The 26,068-nt window shown below is 48.0% G+C and overlaps 1 protein-coding gene across 2 annotated transcripts in view; it reads right to left on the reverse strand.

The window, feature by feature from the left end:
* The window catches only part of XYLT1 (xylosyltransferase 1), a 313,363-nt gene that overhangs the window by 265,283 nt on the left and 22,012 nt on the right, over window positions 1-26,068 (reverse strand). Inside the window, exon 1 of one of the 2 annotated variants that reach the window (XM_086692977.1) lies at window positions 5,039-5,377. The exons of the other annotated variant lie outside the window; for it this stretch is intronic. Coding sequence (XP_086549103.1) covers window positions 5,039-5,041 — 3 coding nt within the window. The 5' untranslated portion in view covers window positions 5,042-5,377. Of the gene's footprint in view, window positions 1-5,038; window positions 5,378-26,068 lie in introns of those variants that run through there. 2 annotated transcript variants of the gene reach the window in all.

The raw sequence follows: 26,068 nt of genomic DNA on the forward strand, positions 1-26,068 counted from the left end.
CCTCACTCACTCAGCTCTAGCGACACCAGTCTTCTTGTGGCCCTGCCCCAGGACATTTGCACAGATTGTTTCTTGTGCCTGGATTACTCTCTCCTCCCTTCTTCACCTGGCTAATTGCACTCAACCTTCACATCCCACCTTATTCATCCCCCAAGAAGCCTTCTCTGGCCCTTCTCCAGACCAAACCACCCTATTAAAAGCTCTCTTATCATCAGACCTTCTTTTTCTCTGTCACTTGTAAAAGTTACATTTTCACAGAAGAGCCATTGTTGCTGGCTCCCCACTGTATGCATCTGTCTGCCAGATTCAAGATGCCCACAAAATCTTTGACGTTCCGGTCATGGAGAGGTGGGGTCTTCTTCCCCCTTAAAACCGGGCTAGCCTTAGTGACTTGTTTGACCAACAGAATGGGGCAGAAGGGGTGTTCTGGGAGCTCAGAGCCTAGGTGATAAGAAAGCTCCTGCTGGGACTCTTGGAACATTCACTCTTGGGAAGCGTCCTTTTGGAACCCGGCCATCATTCCACGAGAAGCCCAAGCCACATGTGCTCCAGTCGACAGCTCCAGATGAGCTCCCAGCCAGCCGTCAGCGCCAGCTGCCAGCTGCATGAATGAGACACGTTGAGCATCCAGCCCAGCCAAACCTTAAGATGACTGACTGCAGCCCCGGCCCTTATCTGACTGCAACACACACAAAAAAATCCAAGGGACAACCGTCCAGCTAAGCCCAGTCAGCCCACGAAACTTTAAGAGCTAATAAGTAACTGTTTAAGCCACTAAGTTCGTGAGCAATTTGTTCCACGGCAATAGATAAGCAGGACGCCCTAGGATCCGCTACAATAAGTAGGTGTTCACGCCTTAGGGATACATACTTGAGGCAGCAGCGACGACTAGATACTCAGTAAGTACATAACCGGTTGACTAAATGAAGAATGGAATGTGTCAACTAATGACAGAGGTGGGATTTGAACCAAATTACATAAATTCAAATCTCCCTTCCCTTTTCTTTTTAACCGTAACCTAATGTTCCCTTAAAAAGGAAAACATTAAAAAAAAAATAAGATAAAATAATAAAATAAAATGAAACAAATGAAAACAAAACAAAACATGATCTTCCTGCCTGTCATATTTGCTATAGGTTCTGGAGGAAAAGTGGAATTCTCAAACGGAGTCTTGTCGCGAGATGGCGAGATGGTAGCCTCTGTAGCTTTCTAGCCCAGGGGAGGTTCAGAGTGAAAAAGCCAGTTTGCTTCTGTGTTGTCAGGCCCTCACCATGGTATTGCACGGAGGCCAACAAACGTTTCCTGTAAAGGGTCACATAATAAATATGTTCAGCTTTGCAGGCCATGAGGTCTCTGTTCCAACTACTCAACTCTGCCTTAGGGTCAAAGCATGCACCATAGACAATATGGAAATGAATGGGTATGGCTGTGTTCCAATAAAACTTTATTTACACAAACACAAACAGAGGGCCAGATCTGCCCCTCCCTGGTACACTGCATATTCCAGCCGTCCTTAAATTTAGGAGTGATCATGTTGTTTGCAGACCCAATGAAACAGGCAATGCTTCCAAAGCAAATAACTTTCAGTACACTGAATAGTGCACTGAATAGTGCACTGCAGACAGCATTTTTCACTGTATGTTAGCATGGGCAGGCAGGTTCAGATGCAAAAGATATAAGAAGAAGATACAGTAAAAAAAAAAAATTAATATAGAAAAAAATATGATCCACCGACCTTTTCTCCCGTAAAGTAGGGGAGGGGAAGCCTGCTCCCTTTGATTTGAGTCTGAGATGCCTATCACCAGCTCCTAAGAGCAATGTTCAATTAGAGTGGTATTTGGAAACCATTGAGGCAGCTCTTGGCAAAGAGAAATGCCCCCTTGTAGGCCCTCAATGAACTATTTGTTAATAAATAACTGAATCTGTGCCTATTAGAATAAGAGGAAGCCACTCGTTTCTATTGGCCCATTCAATATTAGGGCTTAGTTACTGGGTGAAGTTTATTCAAAGCAGCAGAACATTGTAAGTAATGGCTTCCTTACTCACTTGTCTTTGTAGGATCAAGCCTTTAATTTCAGAAAGTACCACCTAGGTTAGCCGAAATTGAACTTAGGGATACATAAGGCAGTGCTCCAACCATAGCTTGTACCTAGATATCAGAATTATACAGTTAACTTTTTTTAAACTTTGTGTTTTAAAATAATTACGGACTCCATACATTTAATTTTTAAATGGCTAATGTTAATTCTCAGACAACAGAAATTTGCCATGCTATTATTAGCAGTGACAGCTCAATGCATGAAGAATTTCCGAACTCACAGAGCACTTTTTAACAACAGTGCGGTATCATTTTATTCTTAAACCAATTCCAGGATCAAATAGGTATAACCATTTTCATTCAATAGGCGAAGAAAGTGAGGTTCACAGTAAGTACCAGTGACCTGCCCATGGACACAGCTAATAAGGGGCAGAAATGAGGCTGTAAACCACACCTTCTAGTTTTAGGGCCCTTGCATGGGAACACCTCAAAAGAACAGGGTAACTCCTCTCCAGTTATAATTGATATGCAACATCTATTTCCACTGTGCTTTGCAAAGTTTAGCACTATCCAAAAAAAAATGTTAGCTTGGCTAATTATTCAGATTTTTTTTAGCGAGGGTCCAAAATGTTCAGTTGAGTGGGTGTGCGTGTTATTTGTTACACCATATTTTTAAAAGGAGGCGAATGTCCAATAGTGACCCAAGGGCTTGGCTTGGAAGCAAATTTCAATCAAAAACATCAATTTACTGCCTGAATTTGCCTCCGTTTCAATAACTGAATCTTTCTTGATTGACTCAATAAAACCCACTTCAGATTTAAACACCAGGGTGGAAGGTGAGCTGGTCCAAGCCAGATGGCCTTTTCTTTGGGATCTCACCAAACAGAAGCCAGCTGCTTTCCTGACCGTGCCCTGACACCACCACGGTCCCTCCCCCATACAATGTCCCTCCCCCAGGAGCTGTGCCCACCCTGGGGCTATTTTCACTTTGCGAGTTGGTTTACCCTATTAGAGCAAGCTTGCTTGCTTGCTTGCTTGCTTGCTTTCTTTCTTTTAATTTATTTTTGAGACACACACACACACACACACACACACACACACACACACACACACAGAGTGTGAGCGGGGGAGGGGCACAGAGAGAGGGAGACACAGAATCCGAAGCAGGCTCCAGGCTCTGAACTGTCAGCACAGAGCCCGATGTGGGGCTCGAACCCATGAACGGTGAGATCATGACCTGAGCTGAAGTCAGACACTTAACTGACTGGGCCACCCAAGTGCCCCAGAGCAACCTTTCAGATCAAATATTAGGGTCCCATGAAGAGTCTGCAGTGAATTAAGAAATGCACATATATTTTTATCTTAAAACAATACACCTGTGCCTTGCCTCTCACTGTTCTTTAGATGGGAGGCAAAGGGAAGCTCAAACCAGAAAACTCCTTGTGGCGCTCCTGAAAAATCTGCCCATGAAGGTGAGCTCCTTCACCTAAATCTGCTCCACCCCCAGCCATGAAGGTGTGGCTGGCTGTATTCTCCAGAGAGCACTGCAACGATGTCACCCAACCCACATATTCTTCTGCATCGTGACTTTGCCACACACACCCCGTCCCCCTCATCCCAACGAGGGGTGGGGTCTCTTTTTCCAGCCCCTGGAATCTGGGCGGGCCCTGTGACCGCTTTGAGCAACGGCACACGGCAGGAGTGATGCCGTGCCAGTTCCAGTCGGAGCCCTCCACTTCCTGGCAGCCTCCACTTCCTGCCTCCTGCAGGCCAGCTGCCACATTGGAAGTGTTGCTGCCCTGAGACCATCCTGCCATGAGAAAATCAAGTCACAGCCAAAGGCTCTGAAGACAAGATGCCACATGGAGAGAGAAGGAGCTCAGGAAGGAACAAGAGGGCAAACATATGGATGAAGAAATCATTCTAGAAACGGATCGCCCAGCCCCAGCTGCTGCGCACGGAGCAGAAACAAACCGCCCGGCAGAGCTCTTCCTGAAATCCTGACCCTGACAAAACCAGCAACCAAATAAAATGGCGGTTTCAAGCCATCAGGTTTTGAGACAGTTTGTTTTACAATAATAAAGAACTGATACGTGTATTTTTTGTTTTTATTGAAACATAAGGTAGCTGTCATTTGAGGCCCTGTCGATGGCTCCATGGTCTGTGGACTGCAAAGTAGGGGCCCAATCCAGCCAGTGGCCCTCACGTCTTGCCCGGGTAGGCCGGCACTTCCCCACAGGGATGCTTTCTCTAGTCTTCCTCTAAGGGGGGCGGGGGGGGGACTTTATCATACCCACAAGGTTCCATATAGACTAGCAGTGACCCCAAGCTCAGTTACCCAGATGTGAGACCTCAATGCTGGAAAGCTAAGACTTTCAAGGAAAAATGGGATCGCCACAGCCAACCACAGTCATCTTCCCTGCTGGTGATCTCGCTGGGCTTTCCAGGTCTTCCTGGTCCCCCCTTCTTCCGTCCCCAAGCTCCACCCCACAACTGCAGGCTGACGTCCTCCTGCCCATCGGGGCTGCTTACTCAGGGGTGGTGCCTGTTGACGGACACCCCACAGAACCGCCCACCTCAGGACAGAAGGCCATCACTGAGGTAGCTCAAGGGCAGCGGAGTCTGCTCGCTGTGGCCTTTCCCCAGTGGCTGGCAGCTGGACTAATTCAGAACCCATTACGATGATTTTTTCCTCCAAGGCCCTTCCATGAGGACTGAATACTAATGAATCTCCACTACAGAAAAGGGGTCTCCTGCTGCCCTGGCTGCTGGGCAGTGGGGACAGTCACTTGCCTGGGCTTTCGTGTGGGAGTCCACACTGATTACGGTTATTTCACGGAATGACGAAGGGCTCTCTGTGCCATGCGGCAGAGCCCCAGGAACAATCCTCACAGTGTGAGCGAGTCTGACGCCCACATCCACGGGACTCTACATGTCGGTGGCTGAAGCTGTCTTTGCCTCCCGAGAAGGGGCAGGAAGTCTGACTGGCCTCAGTCTTACCATTTATGCCTGTCCCAAGAACCTTTAAATCTGTCCGTCCAATCCAGGGGATGTCTGGACATCATTCTCCCTTTCTGTCCTCTGAGAAGTGGGTGCATATCACTTGGGACTTTAGAGCCAGAAAGATCTGTGTTCAAATCCACACTCTGCTGGTTCTTAGCCGCGTGACTTTGGGTGAGATGCTAAATTTCTCTGGGTCTCTGTTTCCTTGCCTACAAAACAGAGGCAACAACACCTCCTAGCAAACCCACAAGTACTGAAGAGGATAAGGCCGAAGGCACTAGAAACAACAGCACACAGGTTCTCCCGTGTGGTTCATGAATAAACCTTTCTGAAAAAACTTTAACGGTTATTTATTTTTTTATTTTTATTTTTTTTAATGTTTATTTTTGAAACAATGCAAGAGACAGAGTGCAAGCAGCGGAGGGGCAGACAGAGGGAGACACAGAATCTAAAGCGGGCTCCAGGCTCTGAGCTGTCAGCCCAGAGCCCGACGCGGGGCTCAAACTCACGAACTGCGAGATCGTGACCTGAGCCAAAGCTGGACGCTCAACCAACTGAGCCACTCAGGCGCCCCTAACAGTTATTTATTTACTTTGATATATTTAAGAAGAAAATGGGCTTCATTCATACTATGACATTATGGATAGCAGAGCTTAAGGCTGAGCCCGAGTAAATAGTGAGCACATTTAAAGAAAAATGTTGGGGCGCCTGGGTGGCTCAGTCGGTTGAGTGTCTGACTTCGGCTCAGGTCATGATCTCCCAGCTCGTGAGCTTGAGTCCCGCATTGAGCTTTCTGCTGTCATTATGAAGTCTGCTTTGGATTGATCCTCTGTCTACCTCTCTCTCTGCACCTCCCCCACTCACATGCTCTCTCTCAAAAATAAAAATAAACATTAAAAAACATAAAGAATACTAAGTAACTATTGGCAGGAAGAGTGTAACGTGGATGTTACAGAATCCGCCATGTGCACACGTAGTATGTGTGCACCCCATCAGCACCCCAGGGCCTGTTAGGTGCTGATGAAGGTCTGCTTCCTTCTGCTGTGGCTCGCCTGTCACAGCAGCCCCAAGGCTTGTGACAGCATCAGCCTCTACCTTTGAACTTGGCTCTGGCCTCATTAGGGCTTGGCCAAGGCTTAGAAGTTGGAGGCAGAGTCCCCGAAGTCTCAGGCATTCTTCCCCTCTCCAGAGTGACGAGCAAGAACAGTCTTTGGCTTTGCAAATCACAAATTCCCTTTAAGCGCCTCATCAACAGCAGGGCTGGCCCACCTCAATAAAATTTTATTCGGGGCTTGCAATTCCCCACTCTTCCATGCCATCTGCTGCCCTTTCTCTGTGTGCTTAACTCCCTGCTGACAACCGATGGGTTTTAGGTGTACGCACAAGGGCAGGGTGACAGCCAGGGAAGGCCGCTCATGAGCATCGTCTGTATATTTTGAGAGCCAAGACCTACCAATTACATAGGATGTCGGGTAGCTCGCCTGCAAATGTCGGCCAACTCTAGATGACTGGGGCCAGGTCAACTGAGAAGCCAGATCCATGGACTACGAATTTTTAAGCTTCTGGAGCAACAGAACCTCTGAGTTCACAGAAACCAAAGCCCACATTTAAATGCAGGGCCCAATTCCATATTTCAGAGAAAGACCTTTGTCAATTGTTCACAAGAACTCATCCAACCGGACTCTCAACTTACACCTGTTGCTGTTCATCTGACCTTCAGTGACGTCTGGACTGGTTTTACTCAGCAGCCCCGAATGGCTTTTCCTTCCCGCGGCACAGCCACACGGGTGCCTGCCACCACGCCGTTGCTCAGGCTGTTCCCTGTGCATGAACGCTCTTCCAGGCTGCCTCTCTACCCAGAGAGCCTGAATGTCCCCTTCATGCTTGGCTCAGACACTGCTTGCTCAAAGAAGCCACCGCTGACCACCTAAGAGTTAATACCCCACTATTGAGAGCCACTTATCCATCCCATCCGGCCCATCACGTCGAACCATAACCTGCTCCCATGAGCATCTACATATTTGTCCGTGAGCTCCGTTTCCAATGTTCCATATGAGGCCACGGGCAGAGTAAGTGAGCCATACATGTCTGGAGAATAAATGAACACAGGAATCCCACAGTGACAGTATCCATCCATTGAGCAAACATTTGCTGAGTGCGCACTGTGTGCGAGGCACTAAGGACACCAACTAAACAGGAAGGAAGGGTACATTCCTGCCTTCGTTGGGTTTACATTGTAGATACAAAGAGACAAAATTATATACAAATAAACAAGATGATTTCAGATAGTGATAAATGTTATGACAAAAATTCTTAAAAAGGTAGTAGAGTAGAGCAGGGATCAGCCAACTACAGCCTGTGTGGGTCAAATCCAGCTGGCCATCTGTTTTTGTAAGTAGAGTGTTAACAAAATAATTCCCCCATTTATTTACATGTTGCCTGTGAAAGCTTTTGCACAACAATGACAGAGTTGAGTAGTTGCCACAGAGACCATATGGTCCTCAAGCCTAAGATACTTACTATCTGGTCTTTGACAGAAAAAGATTTGCATAGAAAGAGATGCGGGGAGAGGGAGACTTTAGTAGGTGAACAGGAAAGCCCCCCTGAGAAGACAGATGTTAGAATGAAGACCAGAGTGAGAAGAAGGCATCCGCCAAGCAAATACCGGGGCAGGAGGGAGTCCGAGGCAGCAAGAACAGCAAGTGCAAAGGCCCTGAGGTAAGACTGGGCTTGGTGTATTCTAGAGACAGAAGGCTAGTGAGGCACCATCAGCTATCGACTGGTACAAGACAACCCCACGGTAGGCAGGGGTGATGAGAAACCCCACACGCTGGGGTAAGGGCTTTTTGCTAAGACTTGTGAACAATTCTGAAAGTCAGTGAGAGTGTCTGGGGTTTTGGCAACAAGTGACAAGACGGTGACTATGAAAGAGGAGGGGACAGCACCATCACGGTGGACGATGGAACCCAAAATGCTGACAACTTGGCTCACGACTTCTTTCCCACTGAGAACAAAGTCTCCTTGTCAGGGTAACCAGTTCCGTGTCAACCCCCCGCCCCCCAACATTCAGGGCTGTTCCAACTGCTTAGGCAAGATGTTTCCAGAATAGTGGAACCAGTGGGCCAAACAAGCATCTCACCCACACTGCTATTTTTATTTAAAAGACTCACGGTTTCTTTTCTTAATTTGTGTTGTGAGAGTGAACTTTTAGTTCACTCTAAAACCACAGGTTTTATATAGCAGTTATACGTATTTCCTTTAAATACAACAAATACACTTAAAAAAAAATGTTTGCCTGTGTACCACCTGCCTCCCAGTTACACTTTGGGAACCCACGGCTTAGGCATAGACCTTCCAGAACTTCACTGATGCTCCAGCTCCCCACATCACAACATAGGGCGGTGGTTTCAGAGGGGACCGTGCAATCCCGGGGCAGTGCAGGGGACACGGCCCAAGTCCTGGAGTCGCACGCAGCTCAAACACGACCCTACCCCTTACCAGCCGTATGCTCTTGGCCAGGTCAAACCTTGAGAGCCTCAGACTTCTCATGTGTAAAATGGAGCCGGGCCACACAGTTGTTGTAGGAATTAGGAGATGTGCACGGTGTGGCCTAAAACCTGACACCTAGTAGACGCTCTCAATAAATGACCGCAGCTATGACAACAGATACAGAATTATTTATGGTTACAATTGTGATCATCCAACGGCCTTTCTGTTCTCGCAAAGTGCGAACAACCCCTCTGGTCACCGATGTGTCTGAGCTTCTGAGACATCTGCGGCCCCCCCGCCTGCCCACCACCCATTTGCTGTAGACAGAGTGGTAGTTTGGGGGACCTGTAGACAGAGCAGTAGTTTTCCACTGGGTTTGCCAAAGTAGGTCTCCTTTTTCTTGCTTTCCTTTTATTTTTTGTTTCCAAAAGACTCCTGATTAACAATCGTTCAGAGGGGAGGAGGAAAGAAATTACTGCAATGTTCCTTGTTCTGGTCCCTGCTGGGTTGGGAGGCTGCTATTTCAGACTCAATCAGCTACCTGCAGGGTCACTGGATGAAATTCCTCCCCACAGGGATCAGGAGGAAGTGGCCCCATTGGGACACTTCCACTGGTGACCCGTGGCCTGAAAACCCCAACTGCTCAGAAGTCCCCAGGGACCTCAACCTCAGCCAGGACGGGAGCCCAATTTCTTTAAGAAACCCCCTCGTAGAAAAGCGGGGTCTCACACTGGCTCTGCAGGAAAAAGTGCTGCCTCCGTCCTTAGAAAGCAATTACATTCAAGTTGTGAGCATCAAACACGTCCTTAACTGGAGGTAATTCGAACTTCGCTTTGAACCCCCTCTGCACGAGCAGGCTTACGGTCTCCACTGCTTAATTCAGAAAATCACTGAAACTGGTCTTTCTTCCCTTGGCACAAAGCAAGGGGAGAGGAAGCTAGCTCGTCGGCAATGCAGCCGCTGGGTCAGGAGAGCTCAGCCGCTGGCGGACAGGACGCCGCACACGCTGCTCTCCTCCTCCATGCAAGGCTTGTCGCGTGGGTCCTCTGAGCCTGTCGCTGGCTTCCAGGGCCAGGCCACTTTAGTGCAAAACAAAGATGGGGGTGCCTGGTTTAAAAGCGGTGAGGAATTTCAAGACAGTGATGGCAGAGCATGAAAGCCAATCCTGCCAGCTTCCTCCCTTTCTGGGGTGCCTCCCGTGACCACTTTCCCTAGGTTTTCCCAGTGGGACCAAATCCTGGGATTTCACAAAGGGTTGGTTTTTTTTCTTCTTCTTCTAATTTGTGAGTGTCTACGCAAAGTCCTTACAAAGGAATAATATGGCCTTCCAGTTTCACCGACAGTGAATCCTCTTGCTTACAAAGAACAGGATGACACGAAACAGAGCTCACCCAGAACAATCTTCATACCAGCACGATGGTATCTGAGAAATCAGGGAGCCTCAGAGCTTTCCAGCCCGTGGACCAGAAACCCAAAGCCTAAGTTTGTTCTGGTTTCTGTCACTTCATCCTACCAAGGCAGGATGCAAAGATAGGGGCGCCTATATAGGGGCGCCTGGGTGGCTCAGTCAGTTAAGCATCTGACTTCGGCTCAGGTCATGATCTCGGTCTGTGAGTTCAAGCCCCACGTCGGGCTCTGTGCTGACAGCTCAGAGCCTGGAGCCTGTTTCAGATTCTGTGTCTCCCCTCTCTCTGCCCCTCCCCTGTTCATGCTCTGTCTCTCTCTGTCTCAAAAGTAAATAAACGTTAAAAAAAATAAAAAAAATAAGTATATAATACTGTACTGTATATTTGGAAGTTGCTAAGAGAGTAGACCTTAAAAGTTCTCAGAACAACTTTTTTTTTTTTATAACGATGTGTAGTGATAGATGTAACCAGATTTACTGAGAACACTCTGCAGTCTATAAACATATTGAATCATTATGCTGTATGACTATAAGTAATATAATGCTTTGTGTCAATTACATCTCAATTAAAAAAAAGATGTAGAATGGCCCAAAGTGTATAAATAAGGTAAAATGAAAAAAGTGCAATAAGAAAAAGCTGGCAAAACTTTAAAAAATACAAATAATAAGTAAATAATAATGCCAGTAATTAATAAATATAATAAGTAAATAAAAATAAAGTAAAATTAAAGCCTTCTGCAGAACAGGGGTCAGCAAACTTTTTTCTGTAAAGGCCCAGGAAGTAAACATTTTCAGCTCTGCAACCCATAAGGTCTCCGTCAGTCTCCTCAACTCCACAGTCTGTGCCAAGTAGCCACAGACAGACAGTACGGAATGAATGGATGTGGCAGTGTTCTAATAGAACTTTTTTTTTTTTTTTTTAAAGTAAAACTTGCAGCTGGCCAGATTCAGTCCAAGGGCCTTATTTTGGCTGACTCCAGACTCAGGGCAGCACTTTTCTCCCTCCCTCTCTCTTTTTTAGTTTATTTATTTATTTTTTTCAACGTTTATTTATTTTTGGGACAGAGAGAGACAGAGCATGAACGGGGGAGGGGCAGAGAGAGAGGGAGACACAGAATCGGAAACAGGCTCCAGGCTCTGAGCCATCAGCCCAGAGCCCGACGCGGGGCTCAAACTCACGGACCGCGAGATCGTGACCTGGCTGAAGTCGGACGCTTAACTGACTGTGCCACCCAGGCGCCCCACCCTCTCTCTTTTTTAAAGTTTGCTTGTTTTGTGTGAGAGAGAGAGAGGGCATGTGCATACACATGAGCAGGGAAGGGGCAGAGAGAGAGGGAGAGAGAGAATCCCAAGCAGGCTCCACCAACGGCAGCACGGAGCCCGACATGGGGCTCCAATCCCATGACCTTGGGATCACGACCTGAGCCAAAACCAAGAGTTGGGTGCCTCACTTACAGAGCCACCCAGGTGCCCCGTGGCAGTGCATCTGAAACTTCGGTGCACATATACGTCACCCGGCAATCTTGTTAAAATGAAATTCTGACTCTAGAAGTTTGGGATGAGGTCTGAGACTCCCTCCACATTTCCAACATGCTCCCAGGGGATACTGAGGCTGCTGACCCAAGGACCACGCTTTGAGTAGCAAGGAGAGAGTACCCAAAAGAGAAAAGAAGGAGCACTTACCAAAGAACCCAAATTTTGAGAAGTGCTTAGCAGAACGCGGTACAGAAAAGCAATTCATTTTCTCGTGACCAAGGAACAGAGTTCTGCGATTTAAGTCCACCTTCAAGAGGAGAATACCATGTCATTGGAGATCAAGGATGGAGTGAACAATCGTTATCAGAAAGCAGAATGCTACACAGTTTTTAAGCACCGCTGTGCATTTTCTGGCAGCAGTTAACAGCGACATATACCAATCAATGAAGGTAAATGAATCCATTCGAAGGCAGGCCACGGATGGTAAATCACATTGTCCACTAAAGTTGCTAAATTAGCAACAGCGCGACACAGAACATTTTTTTTTTTTTTTTTAATAAAAGCGAATCCTCTCTGGAATGAGATGGACTGCAGGGGAGCGTGGCCAGCAAGGCTGGAGTGGGGGAGGGGAGAGGGGGCTCGTGACAGAGCTTCTGGGCCGGGAGCTCTGCCCCATGCTGAGGAAGCTTATGTGGAAACTGGGATCAAGGCTCTTCTAGAATGTTGTCAAGATCCCAGTGAGGGCCAGGTTCCCACAGGCAGGTAGCAATTTTCGGATTTTTACATGTGGTGGTTTCTGACCCATGTCACCATCCAGCTCAGAGCAAGATGGAGAATGAACAGATCTACTCATTCATTGCTGGTAGGAGTGCGGAAACAACGAAGTCTCTGTGGAGAACAATCTGGCAACTTTCTTAAACAGCTAAATACGAATTTACCATATGACCCAGAAATCCCACTCCTGGGACGACACCCAAGAAAAATGCAAACATACGTCCACGCACAGACTTGTACGTGAATGCTTACGGCGGCGTTATTCACAAGAGTCAGAAGGGGAAACCGCTCAAGTGTCCGTTAGCCGATGCATGAATGAGCTACGGTATATCCATGCCGCGGAATATTATTTAGCAGGACGCCACAGTATGTACAGAGCTCCAGGACAGTATGCTAAGTGGAAGAAGCCAGATACTAAAGAGCTCAGACCGCAGGAGTCCATTTCTACAACATGTCTGCAATCCGTAAACCTATTGCCCCTACAGGAGCGGGAAGTAGATGAGCAGTTAGCTGCCTGGGAGTGACGCGAGTGTGCATGAGGAATCTAACGAGTGTGATAAAAATGTTTTAAAACTAGATTATGGTGATGGTTGCACAGCTTGGCGAATTTACTAAAAAAAAAATCACTGGACAGTACCCTTAAAACGTGTGACTTCTAGGGCATATAAATCATACCTCAATAAAGTTTTTTAAGAATTAAAGGTTTCCATTATGTCCTTTTCTGTTTCACATTTCGCCTCCCTGGTTCTTAAAATACTCAGGAATCCCATAAACTGCAACAGACCCAAAGACCTGTTGTTTATTCCAGATGAGGCTTCAGCAAGGCCTCCGGCCCAGACAAATACCCCAGAGATTGGCACATCAGCTGACTCGTCAGAGGACGAAAATAAACACGCAGGAGCCGGGGCCTTGATATTTTTACAGCAAGAGCCGAATTCATCTGTGGTCAGAGCATCATCTGGGCACGGCAGGGCAACACCTGTGAAGACGCCCCTTAAGATCCACAGCCATGACCTCCAACCCAACCCAGCGACCGGAGCTGCAGAGGCCTCGGCCCCAGGGGAGTCAGGAGTGAGGCCAGTTAGGGCAACAGCCTCGTCCATTGGCTAGCAGTACTGCAGAAAAGGCCAGGAAAATCTACCACGCTGAGAGCCAAATTCGCTACTCCCCCCAGTACACCAACACCCACAAACTCACACCTTCATCCGAGATGACATGGTTCTTTTTTGACACATGCTGTCATCCTGAAAGTGACTCTCTGGGATCCCGTTCTGATGTCAGGAGCAACTCTCGTGTTCTCAGAAGAAAACGAAAACTCCGACTCACGGTACAGCTTTGGCTTTCCTCCCAATGGTACGGGAAAAATCTCCCGAAATCAGGCACTATCGTGACACCTCTTCCTTTGGATAAACAGGACAATCCAAGTCACTTGCAGGAGAGGATACAGTCCCAGCTGATTATGCAAATCATAAAGAATAAGAGGGCGGGTCAGGGGGAGCTGTCTAGAAGGATCCTGTCTGTCCCTGCCACAGCTTGCTCCCCTAATTCACTTCATCGCCCATGAACATGCTTGGTGGCAGCAGCTGGCACCAAGTCAAAGCCAGAACTTGGGGCTCGGACGTGGGACTCGAGCTGAGCCACCTGAGAGTCTGGCCGTGACCTTGGTCTCCTGGATGCGACACACAGGTAGCTGAGCCTACCAGGCGCAGAAGAAACCCTTCTGGGGAGGTTTTAGGACTGAAAGAATGGAATTTGGGCCCCCCGCTAGTGATTTAGTACCATTCCCTTTGTAGCCCAGAAGGTATTTGGATAAGGAACACTAGCTTCACAGCCAGAGGACTGATAATCTCTTTCTCCCTTTTCACTGAAAAAGAAAATATCTAAGATACTGGAGAATACAGTAAAATCCTTAACTCCATTTTTTCTTTCTTCCTTCCTTTCTTTCCTTTTTTTTCCCCCTCTTCTTTCCTAGTGGCAAAGCTGGATAAGCTTATCAAGTGCAGGCAAACTACATCTTAGCTCTGATCCTTTTGAGAAATCCATTTGGCGCCTTTAACATTTCATTTGGCAGATTGAATTTCGGACATGTATTTATGGGGCTGGGTTTGCCCTCAACGGAGTATTGCATAAATCCCATTACAGTATCCACTTTAGCCTGTTTGGGGTTTTCTAAGCCAGGGCTTTATTTAAGTGGACAGCCCCAGAATGACCTGTTCTGGCTTAGAAACTCTCTCCTCTCCCCGTGGAACCAAACCTTTACAGATTGCCTCCATCATTATCAATGTCAAGTGATGTTTTAGGAAAAGTCCTTCTGGCAAGCCCAGAACGAGGCTTCAGAGAGATCGGTGACAGCGTGTCATTATCCTCCAGTGAGCTATGGGGTTCCCCTCCAGGAATCACCTCACCCCTCACTCCTCTTTTTTTTTCTGGCAATAGCCAGGGAAGTTTTGTTAGCAATACAATACTTTTCTGCATTTCTTAAGTTTCTAACCAGGAAAGTCTACATACTTTCGGGGGGGGGGGGGATTATACAAAGAATAGTCACCTACAGGACAAAATGAGGAAGCCAAAGACCTGCTTTAGGAATCCTAAGTAAGTCTGCTCCCCTCTTTGCCATCAGGTTAACCACTGAACAAAACAAAATGCGCACTGACGTGCGTGTGGTCAGGGGCACGAAAGGAGGGACGTGGGAAGGCGATGCCTTGCACGTAGGGGCTCAGGGGTGCTCAGTCTTGGTTATTGGTCCCTCGGCCTCTCCTGGTGGGGCAGGACGGGCCACTGACGCTGGAGGCAGCAAGGTGCGGACGCCTGTCAGATGCCTTGTGCAGGAGCAGTGCTGGGGGCCAGGACAGCCACGGCACACGGGCGAGGCGGGGGGCTGCCGCAGGCTGACGCGGCAGGAGGTTCGGGACAGTTTCCATCCTCCAAGAACCTGTCCTGGAAGCGTACACAGAGCTCTCCAGTCGCCGACTTTTCACCCAACCGGCTCAAGAGCAGAAACACAAGGAAGGTGGCTGGTAGTGAGTCACCCCCAGAAACCCAGGTGAAGTTGAAGGGGTGTCACCTGGCCTTCCGGGGCCCTCTCCTTCCCGAGCGCCCCTGGAACTTGGCAATTCGGGGTCAAGTCACTTTGTTCTGTCACACAAGCCGGTTTTTTTTTAAAACAGGAGACAGCTGCTGCGGTATACAAAGAAGTGCACACGGCGACAGGTTCTGGGGGCTATTTCAGGCTCCAGATCGGTCTGGAGGCGGCAGCGGCTTCGGTTACATCTAAGTTTGGCCTCCGGGCTTGCGGAGGTAAACTGTTGATGAGAAAAAAAATCTGGGGAGGCTTCACTGATTCATTCAGCCAAGATTTACAAAGTCTGTGCTACGTGCCGAGCTCCACGCTAGGTGCTGGCATCCACAGGTGAGCTGCACAGGGCAGGCCTTGCCCGCAGATGATAGTCTGGGATGGATACAGAGAGCAAGTGGGGGGCCAGGGGAGAAGATGGGGGTCCAACGCCCAATGGCATAGTTGAGAAAGCATGGCCCCTGGTGTACAAAGAGAATCCGGAGTTCCAAAACCCCAGGGCCCTCTCTCCAGGGCTTAATCTTCTAAAGATTCTCTCATTGGCTTTATTTTCTTCCTGTCCCGTGTGCCTGTGAGCATCTGGGGACAGAAGCCGTGCACAACAATTACACGATTTTTATGTACCACAGGAGGCATGAAATATGCATGACCCCATGTACTTCCAATTAAAGGTGGGCAGGTATTAACGTCCCCCTTGTAGAAAGGACATAGAGGCTCCGAGAGGCAAAGGGACTTGCCCAGGGTCACACCCACAGGAAGAAGGGGAGGGACTGAACCGAGGCTATTTGGCTCCAGGGTCCACACTAGCAACCAAGATGCCACCCGTGCCTTTCAAGGAAGCTTGCCGTGGCTCTGATGTTGACACCAACGGCCTTTAAAAATGGTGGCTGGCGCACAGTAGGGGATCAATCAGTGTCTGCTAAATTGAATTTGATCATCTTATTTAAAGCTACCGCAATCACACGCAGCTTTTAAGCTCTGGGCTGGGAACAAGGTCATTCTGTAAAAATGGAAAGCAGAAATTTACCCTGAGGAATTTCTTAGGACTTAGAGGTAGGAAACGAGAAAGGATTCTATGCAAATGACCACGGGACCAAGACATGGCCTTGATACATGATGATTACGTGAGATGCACTGAAGAATTATGTAACAGCTCGGAAACACAGGTTCAGCCTCCGCTGGCACGCTACCTTTTGTAAAATTTCTAAGTTCATGATATAGAAGGGTAGGGTTTTACATAACTCCTTGGGTCACACAGGGAAACGAAGACATATTCCACTCGCTTTCTAACATTTGTGCTCCTCACAGAGAACAGTCTGGAAGACCATCTATCCGAGGTGACTGATAATAACACGGCAATAATAGTAACTGACTTCTTGTGTACTTTCTGGGGGCCAGGCCCATGCTTAATGGTATTCCTGTGCTATCTCATTGAATCCTCACAAGACCCTTCTGTGGCAAGCCAATACCCTGGGTTCTAAATTTTGCAGAGAGGAAAATGCAGCAAAGCCAGACTCTGAATGCGGGCACGTAACTGACAGCCCCTAGTCCTTCCATCTTATTTGTTAGACTTTGCTGCACAGAACACTGAAGATTATGTGAAGGGGAAAAAAAAAATGCTTGCCCAAATCCTGACATCTCAGATAGGAAGGCAAGAAGCGTGGGACCATCTGGGCCCACGTCGGGTACATGCTGCTTCCTTCCCACTTTAATGGCATTCCCTTGGGCGAAACTCCCGCATGTGGCCACAGAGATGCGATTTTCAAACTCAGCGTCCTCTGCCTCCAATCATATTTGGCTCTGGCTGAAATAAAAAAGGCATCTGGGGACAAGTGATCTTTATCTGTACCAAATGTTTGTTGGGGCCACTCCAGGAAATGGTCTCACATTAAGCCTATGCACACAATGTTTCCCCACAACTGCTTGGCATGTGCTTGTGTCCAGACTGCAACACTAGGAATTACATCTTTCTCGGAGCGACACGTGGGACAAAATCACCAGGTCTGATGAGACTGACAACGTACTTTTCGTGGAACAGGTATTTAGATAGAGAGGAGAGGGAGAAAGGAATCAGATCCTCCCTTTAAAGTATCTCTCTCCCGGGGCGCCTGGGTGGCGCAGTCGGTTAAGCGTCCGACTTCAGCCAGGTCACGATCTCGCGGTCCGGGAGTTCGAGCCCCGCGTCGGGCTCTGGGCTGATGGCTCGGAGCCTGGAGCCTGTTTCCGATTCTGTGTCTCCCTCTCTCTATGCCCCTCCCCCGTTCATGCTCTGTCTCTCTCTGTCCCCAAAATAAATAAACGTTGAAAAAATAAATAAATAATCTCTCTCCATGCACGACTTAGAGAAAATTGTTCTTGGGAGTGGGGGGAACCTTTTAGAATGTGCAGGAACATAAATCTGGCCAGGTTTTACCACAGTGAAATTCACCATCCTGGACTCCAGCATCACTTCCCTGGGGCCAAATACCACTTTAAAGTCATCACAGCAAGGAGGCTGGACACTGGTTGCTGGTTGGGCAAATCCTTGCCCCTTGAAGGTGAGTGAGACTTAGTGAGTCCCATCTAACAAAGAGAATGCAGCAGGAGTGATGGTATTTCACGTTCAAGGTTTGGTTATGAAAAGACTACAGCTCCCATCTGAAGTGCTTCCTTTCCCAAGCTCTCTATTCTTCTGATCACTGGCTCTGGGGGAATCCACCTGCCATGCTGTGAGCTGCCCTACAGTGATGAACTAACAGAGACCTCCAGCTAACTGCCAGCAAGGAACTGAGGCCCTCAGTGTGATGGCCTGTGAGAAACTGAGGCTTGCTAACAACCACGTGAGTGGGCTTAGAAGCAGATCTTGCCCTGGTCGAGCCTTCAGATGAGACTACAGCTCTGGCCATCAATCACAGGCAGAATGAGCTGATAAGTTTTATCTTTCCTGATTAAAGTAACACATGTTCATGGAGAAAAGTTTAGAAAATCAAGTTCAAGAGGGGCCTTGAACCAGAACGCTCAGCTAAGCTTTTCCTAGGTCCTTAACCCATAGAAACTGTGAGAGAACTATCTATTATTTCAAGCCACCAAGTTCTGTCATTTGTTATGAAGCAATAGGCAGTTAATACAGACCCACCTACAATCAGTCTGAATAATGTTAAAAACAAACATCCCATGTTGTGGGAAACACGAGCCTAAAAGTATGGAGGGTAAGTTTCTTTGTACTTCATTAAGACCAAGACAAGTGAGAAGACAAGTGGAAATTCTAGAGCCAAAGCTAGGTCAACAATCTGAAGGCACTGGATGACCCTGAGCTTAACTTTGCGAAGACGGAAATAAACAGACACTGTTACCGGGCCAGCTAATACAAAGAGGCAAAGAACAAAAACCTTACTGAGAACAATTTTCAACAGGGAAACACAAACAGCCATCAAATATCTATTTTATCACCTTGTGGACATGTGCTCACTCACACAAGTCAGCAATAAATTGTAAGTATCTGAAAGACTGTCTCGGCGAGGATGCACATCCACTTCGAGGTGTCGGCACAACCGTATTCTGTGTCGGCTCCTCCCCATTCTTTGATCTTAATTCTGTGGACAAGGAGCCAGATGACAGGCCGCAGAGACGCAGGACCTGCGTTCCAGTCCCACCTCTGCCCCTCGCTAGCGCTGTGAGCTTAGGGAAGCACAGACAGAACCTGATCTCCTCATCTGCAGATCCTGGATGAGAAGATCCACCTCATTGTGTAAATGGAAGGGTTCCAGGCATCTATGTTCGAAACTGCTTAGCACGGTCCGTGGCACACGGCTGCCCAATAAAATACACGCTTTCTTGTATCACCTGCTTGGCACTCTGCCTTGATCTGTGAGAAGCCAGGCTGGACATCCCCAGGGGGTGTGGGCCTCACACTTGAGGGCCACAAGAGTCAGCGTCACATAGAACCTTAAAGCAAAGGCTATTGATTGAGAAGAGCCAAGTTCCCACGCCTACTAAAGGTGTGGCTGTGCGTACCTTACCCTCATCTGTAAAATGGGGAGAACACCACGCCTGCCTCTGTTCTGACGACTGAATGAGATAATGTAGCCAGAGACCCAGAATAGTGCCAGGCACACGGTAAACATTTTATATACATATATACATACATACATATATTTTATATATATATTTACACACACACACACACACATATATATGTAAACATTTATTTATTATTGAGAGACAGAGAGATACACAGTGTGAGCAGGGGACAGATAGAGAGAGGGGGAGACCCAGAATCCGAAGCAGGCTCCAGGCTCTGAGCTGTCAGCACAGAGCCCGACGCGGAGCTCGAACTCACCAACTGCGAGATCATGACCCTAGCTGAAGTCGGTCACTTAACCAACTGAGCCCCCCCAGTGCCCCACAGTAAACATTATATTAATGGTAGATGCTTTATTAAATTATTTATTATGATCAGTCTGTCATTATTTAACTCATAGCCAGTTACATAAAGGTCTATGGCACAAATCTAGCCGAAAGAAACACTGTGTTTGGTTCACACAGGGTATCATTTTTAAAAAATAATAAATTTGAATTAGTTGCCAATATGTATTCCAGATGACCCTGAGAAATTCAAGCTTCTGGATTCTTTTAAAACCTGGAAAAGCAGATAAGCCTGGGCCTGATTGTCTCATAGCCACCCACGGGCAGCTGAAGTCAAGGAGTCACTGTCCACTTAAGGCAGAGCATTTATTCTTCCATTAGCCACAGTCCACACTACTCCCTATCGCTCTACACCTGTCCTACAAATCTGCCTGGCTTTAACGGCATTTGAGTTTTTGACACTTGCTTTAGTTTCTTAAACACTTGCCTCCATTTGAAATTCTAAGACTTTTTTTTTAATATCATGTACTCTAAGTAGCAAAGGCAAAAATAGATAATGAAGAAGATTAAGTCTTCCCTAAGGAAATCCACAGCAAGAGTAAGTGGCAGATAATGGCTGAGGATAAAGATAGAGTCAGATCAAAAAGAGGATAAAGATCGAGCTCTCTGCAATAACCCTCCACACATGACTCAAAAGTGAGTTGCTAGAGCCCAAATATCAAAACTGTTGCCCTCCCCCTACTTCTGTGATGGTTAATTTTAAATAAACTGGGCCACGGTGTGTCCATTCACACCGTTGCCCCATTCACATTGGAATTGGCAGACTGAGTAAAGCAAACTGCCCCCACCCCTACTGTGGTGGGCCTCACCCAATCAGTTGAAGTCTGACTAAAACAAACAGGCTGACCCTCCTGCAAGGAAAGGGGAATATTCCTCCAGCCTGACAATCTTCAAACTGGGACACTGGCTTTTTCCACACTGACACATTGGCTGTTCCTGGTTCTTGGGACTGCCGGCCTTTGAACTGGAACTTAAACCATCCGTTCTCCTGATTCGAACTTGGACTGGAACTACACTGTCAGCTCTCCTGGGTCTCCCGCTTGCTGACTGCAGATCTCGGGACGTCTCAGCCTCCATAACAGCACAAGCAAATTCCTCACAGTAAATCGCTTTCTCTGTCTCTATGTATCCCATCGTTTCCGTTTCCCTGGAGAAACCCAATATGCACCCCTCTCCCCATCTGCAAAAGGCTGTTATCAAATTGATGGCACAGAACTTACAACTGATGGCAGATTGGCATCAAAGAACCACACAAAGCCCCAACTCTTTGGGCAAGATGCTGTGTAAGCTGACGAGGCTTAACTACCTGGAGGTTCATCAGCTGTGACAGGCTGTCTGGCATGTCCTTTTTTTAGATCCCGAACGTCCCATAGCTCTGGATTATTAGTGAGCTTGGTCGATTTTCCTGCCTTGAGGAAGTGGCAGAGGCCACATCAGGGAATGCTGGGAAGACGCAGAAGCGTCCTCCCATAAGGCTTTGCAGCTCTCTTCCCGCTTCCCCAGGGAATGCTGGGAAGACGCGGAAGCGTCCTCCCATAAGCCTTTGCAGCTCTCTTCCCGCTTCCCCTGGGAATGCTGGGAAGAAGCGGAAGCATCCTTCCGTAAGATGAGAGCCTTTGCAGCTCTCTTCCCAAGTCCCCCATGTACCCCAAGCCCAGCGGTCTGCGTCCATATTCTCTCCAAAGAGATAAGAGACTGCCTCATTCCTGTGAAAACAGCAATTTCATGGGTCCCCACCCTCTTCCAGAAGTAAACTGTGAGCGGACTTATGGGAGATTTGCATTTTCTTCACACGTTCATCTTTGTTTTCTAAATTTTTCTTAATGAACATGTGTTGCTTTAATCAGCAAAGATAATTAAAGTTACCCATTCATTCCACATCCATTCTATGGCAGGCAGTATAGCTTAGTATTTAGAGACTTGGGCCACCAAAGCCAGGCTGCCTGGATGTAAATCCTGACTCTGCTCTGCGACCTTGAGCAAAGACCTTAAACCCTTTCATAAAATGGTTATGAAAATTGTAGTCACCTTGTATAGAGTTGCAAGGATTAAAATTCAAGCTAAGGGCTTAAGATCTTTTTGGTAAATGGCAAATGCTAATTAAGTGCATACTGCCACGATCAGTGTTGTTTTACAATACTTCTATATTTACTATATTTATGTATGGTATTACATTGATATAACATAAATACATATTTTGTACTATTTATTAAGTGCGTGTTGTATGACAGACATTCAAAATATGGTGATCAGTAAAATTAACCCCCTGATCCCATGGGTGTTACCCTAAGTGGGGGGTAAGGCATTATACACACACAAACACACACACTCTCACTCACTCCAAGTCATTACCAAAGGTGATGGTGGCAATTTCCACAAAAGCAGGTGTAAATAAGAGGCCATCTTGGCTGGGAATGGATGTGATTACTAACTTTGATCTGCGGCATGGGCCTCAACACCTAGAAGGTGCTCAAAAAATAGCAGCTGATTTGGAGTTGAGTGGAATGACTTCAGTCAGGGGCAGAAAGATCTTCCAGAGCTGGGGCTGCAGACCTGTCACTCAACTAAGGAGGACCCCCTTTCCCAGGCCCATATCATCACCGTGATTCCCTGCCATCATCCCTCATCTGGTTGACCCCAGAAGACCCTCATTGGTCTCTGTGACTCTACTCTCACCTTCTTTCAGTGTTCCCCCTAGCACCTATTCCCCAGACAGATCTTTACGAGAAAACTTTATTCTGAAATCACTTTCGACTTGCAGGAAACTTGCAAAGATGGTCCAGAAGGTTGCTGCCTACCCCTCGTCCAGCTTCCCCCAATGTGCACACCTTGCCTAACCAAGGCTCATCTGGCAGAACTAAGATGTCAACATCGGTGCAACACCATTTGCTCACTCAACTACAGACTTTATTGGATTTCACCCGGTTTTCCACTAATGAGCTTTTCTGTCCCAGGATCCAATCCAGAAAACCACACTGCATTTGTCATCAGGTGTAGACCTGAGGGATTGTTTTAACAGCTCAAAGCGGATCGTTCTCCCCACCCTAACCTCTGCAATGATTTTCCATATGTTTTGGATGAAATCTGAAGTCCGTGCCCTGGTTTCCAAGCTCCACACAAGTGAACCCCTCCAACCCTTTCCCTCTCTCCCATCTCAGGCAAGCTCCCTTCCCTCAGTGCTCCCTGGCAGATGGGTCTTTTGTCACCTCTATAAATCCCAAATTTGGTCCAGTCTCTGCCCTTGCTGCACCCCCTGCCTGGAAAGCTATCTCCTCAGCTGGTTCCTCCTCAAGTTCAGGTGTGTGCACACGCCCACCTCATCAGAGACGCCTCCTCCATCATCCCAGCTAAGCCTGCGCCCCCTCCATCACATATGTCTTTTTCACTTTCATGAGCACGCTTCCCGAACGGATCCTATTTATATATTTATGATTGATGGCCTAGCCTCCGCTGCTAGACTATGTAGGGACCTTGTCCATCTTGTTCATTATTTTTCTTCAAGTACCTAGGACAGTGCCTGGCACGTAGCAGGTGCTCAGAAAATATTTCTGGGACTATGAGTTCAAGGAATGAATAGCTGAAGGAAGGGTATCGGTTTGTAAATGTCCACAGGCGTATTCCCAAGAACCTGGAACAGAGCCTGCATATAGTAGGTACTCCATAAATACCTCTTGAACTTAGTACTGATCAGCGACTTAACGCAAGAACCTAGCACAGTACCTCCTGGCACAGAGCAGGTGCTCGATAAATATTTGTTGGATGAAGGGTATTTGAATGCACGTTGTCCATTTTCAAAGCAAGAGGGCGGCCACACAAAGGGAGTCAGGTGGAGGCCGCTTTTCTACCCAAGGATCCCTGTCGAGAGGTTGCCGGCGAGGAAAGCTGGGAGCCTTCCCAACAGCTGCGTGGACATCTGTTTGCAAAGTGCACCAGGCCCACACGGAGCTGTGTGGAGGTGGCGCCTGCCACCGGGCCTGCCCAGGACTCTGTCGAGAGGCTCCCCCTGCTCGTTCAGGAAGTCGCACCCAGCATGGAGGCTCCTCAGCGGCCCCGCGATGCAAAGTTGCCGCAGAAAAGGCAACTGATTAATACCCTCCGAGGGTCTATTGTCTGAATCCTGTCACCAGAGGAGAAACAGCTGTTTACAGTTTGTTTATTCCTCTCCCTTTGGAGCCTTTGCGAGGAAACACAAACGCTTGTTCTCCAGGGCACAATTCAGCAGCTGAAGGGAGCGAAGAAAACGGTGTTTATTTTTAACAGGATAAAGAGGGGGGACTCTTAGGAAGTTTGGACACTAGCGGGAAGACAGCAATCTGGGAGGTGCCAGACCTCATGGTGATGTCGTGCACAATGTCAGCCTCTGGAGGGATGCTTGAGAGTCTGATCCAACTCCCGAATGAAAATGTAGGCAGGTGAGCACCCACAGATAGGAGAAACCTGGAATAGCCCTTTAGGCTTGGAAGTGAGAGAGCAAAGCGACCACCTGTTATTGAATACAGGTTGATGTCCTATACAAGGCCACCATGTACAGTTGTGCAGGTTGGGCACTGCACAGTGTTCCCAGTGAGGGAGAAATCTAGCCATGCCCCACAGTCCAGCACTGCACTGTTCGGAAGAAGGAACACCTCTCTTAGGCACAAACATTGTTTTCTGGCCAAGCCAGGCCTCTACCTAGAGGAGGCACTTTTCTCTAACACATAAAGGCACCATGTAGCAGCCTAAAACAGAGAGGTCCACCAGACCAGGCTGAAAACCCACAAGAAGTATCAAGGCCTCCCTACCTTCTCCACCCTGGGCTCCTCCTGGTTCATTCCATCTTTTCTCCTTCTTTCACCAGATTCATCCATCCTCACCTTCCTGACAAAAAGGCTGAGAAGCACCAATTCTCCATCTTTAAACCAGTGGTGTGGCCTTTGGAACCACCCCGCATCTCTTCTGCCTGTATCACCTCATCTGCCCATCCGTTCTCATCCTGCCTTCCTCACAGGGCTGTAAGGGGGCCAGATAAGGTAACAGCTGGAGCTTTATTTTATATAGGCATATATTTATTTTTATGTTTAAGAGCAAACCTATTTAATTGTTACCCTTCTGAAGTAGGGACCACTGGCATCCCCACTTTACAGATGGAACACTGAGGCAGAGAGAGAGAATACGACTGGTCCAAGCTCATACAAACAGCAAGGGCTTCCAGGATTCAAGCCCTCAGTTTCTAATGACTAGGCAATGTTGCCTCTTCTAGAAACGAGGTGGGCTACAAAGGCCCCAAAATGTGATGCTCAGAAAGCACAGTGCTCCCGCTGCATGTGCTCTGGGTTCTACAGCTGCTTAGGCAGGAAGGGGGTGGGAGGAGGGCCCTGAAGTCTGCATCTCCATGGAACCCTTCTAAAGACCCAGGGATCGCTCTGAGTTTGAGACACCTGGAAGGCAGGCTCAAGCGACCCTCAGCGGGGAACAGCGCAAGGAGAAGGGAGGCCAGGCCTCCCCACCCACCGCACAGGTGGCCCCTCCCCAGGGCTCGGGCCGCCAGCACTGCCTCCTGGTCCAAGGGCCATGGCCAAGCTCCCTGGGCAGATGAGAAGGAGCCTCAGAATGTCCCCGGGCCTCGAAGGACAAGGGAGCCCTCGTGCCTGTGTACTCCCTCCCTCGGCGAGCCTGCAGATTGGAATCTCTGAAAATGGTTTTCACAACTCAGTTAGCGGCAATCAATTATTCACGACCTCGCTTCCCACAAACTCATAGACTGTCACTGTTAGCAAGATAATTTCTGGACTCTACCCAACAGCCTTGCTCCAAGCTGCCAGGCAGCCCGCTGTTTACCTCCTCCTGTCGCCAAAGACCCCCAAAGCCCACTACCCACTTCCGCCCTGGGCGGTGTCCTGACATCAGGGGCTGCAGGACTCACTGTGGGCTTTGGGGCAGGATATCTGACCTCAGTTTAATCCAAGTGGAAAACAGGCTCTAGAATTCCAGACCCTGTGCCAGGCTCTGGGATGAATCCACATTATTTTACAAAGTGCTTCGGGCTCTGAAAACATTGCGTTCAGACTCGTGAGGGTCTCTCAGACATGCTGTCACCCTGCCAAGTTCATGGTCAAGGACATTTGCTACTTGGCAGCGGCTTACGAACCATTAAGACCACCATTAGCATTTTCCCCCCCAAAAAAACTTGAGTCTGTCTTCAGGACCACATTCTCACGTCCCGGGAAGAGGAGGGACGTTACCCGACACCCTGGAAGAGACTTTCACGTTCTGCCACTTAAACAAGCGTGATTCCATGCAAGCCACCTTTGCTCTGAGCCTCAGCTTCCATGTCTGTAAAACGGGAGAGTAACAGTACTTAGCCCTCAGGGCTATGGTAAGGATGACATAAAACGGTGCATGCAAAAACCCTCATGCCTTGCTTCAT

Source organism: Puma concolor, chromosome E3 (assembly GCF_028749965.1).
Source record: "Puma concolor isolate L17-30 chromosome E3, mPumCon1.1.hap2, whole genome shotgun sequence".
NCBI classification, from domain to species: Eukaryota; Metazoa; Chordata; class Mammalia; order Carnivora; family Felidae; genus Puma; species Puma concolor.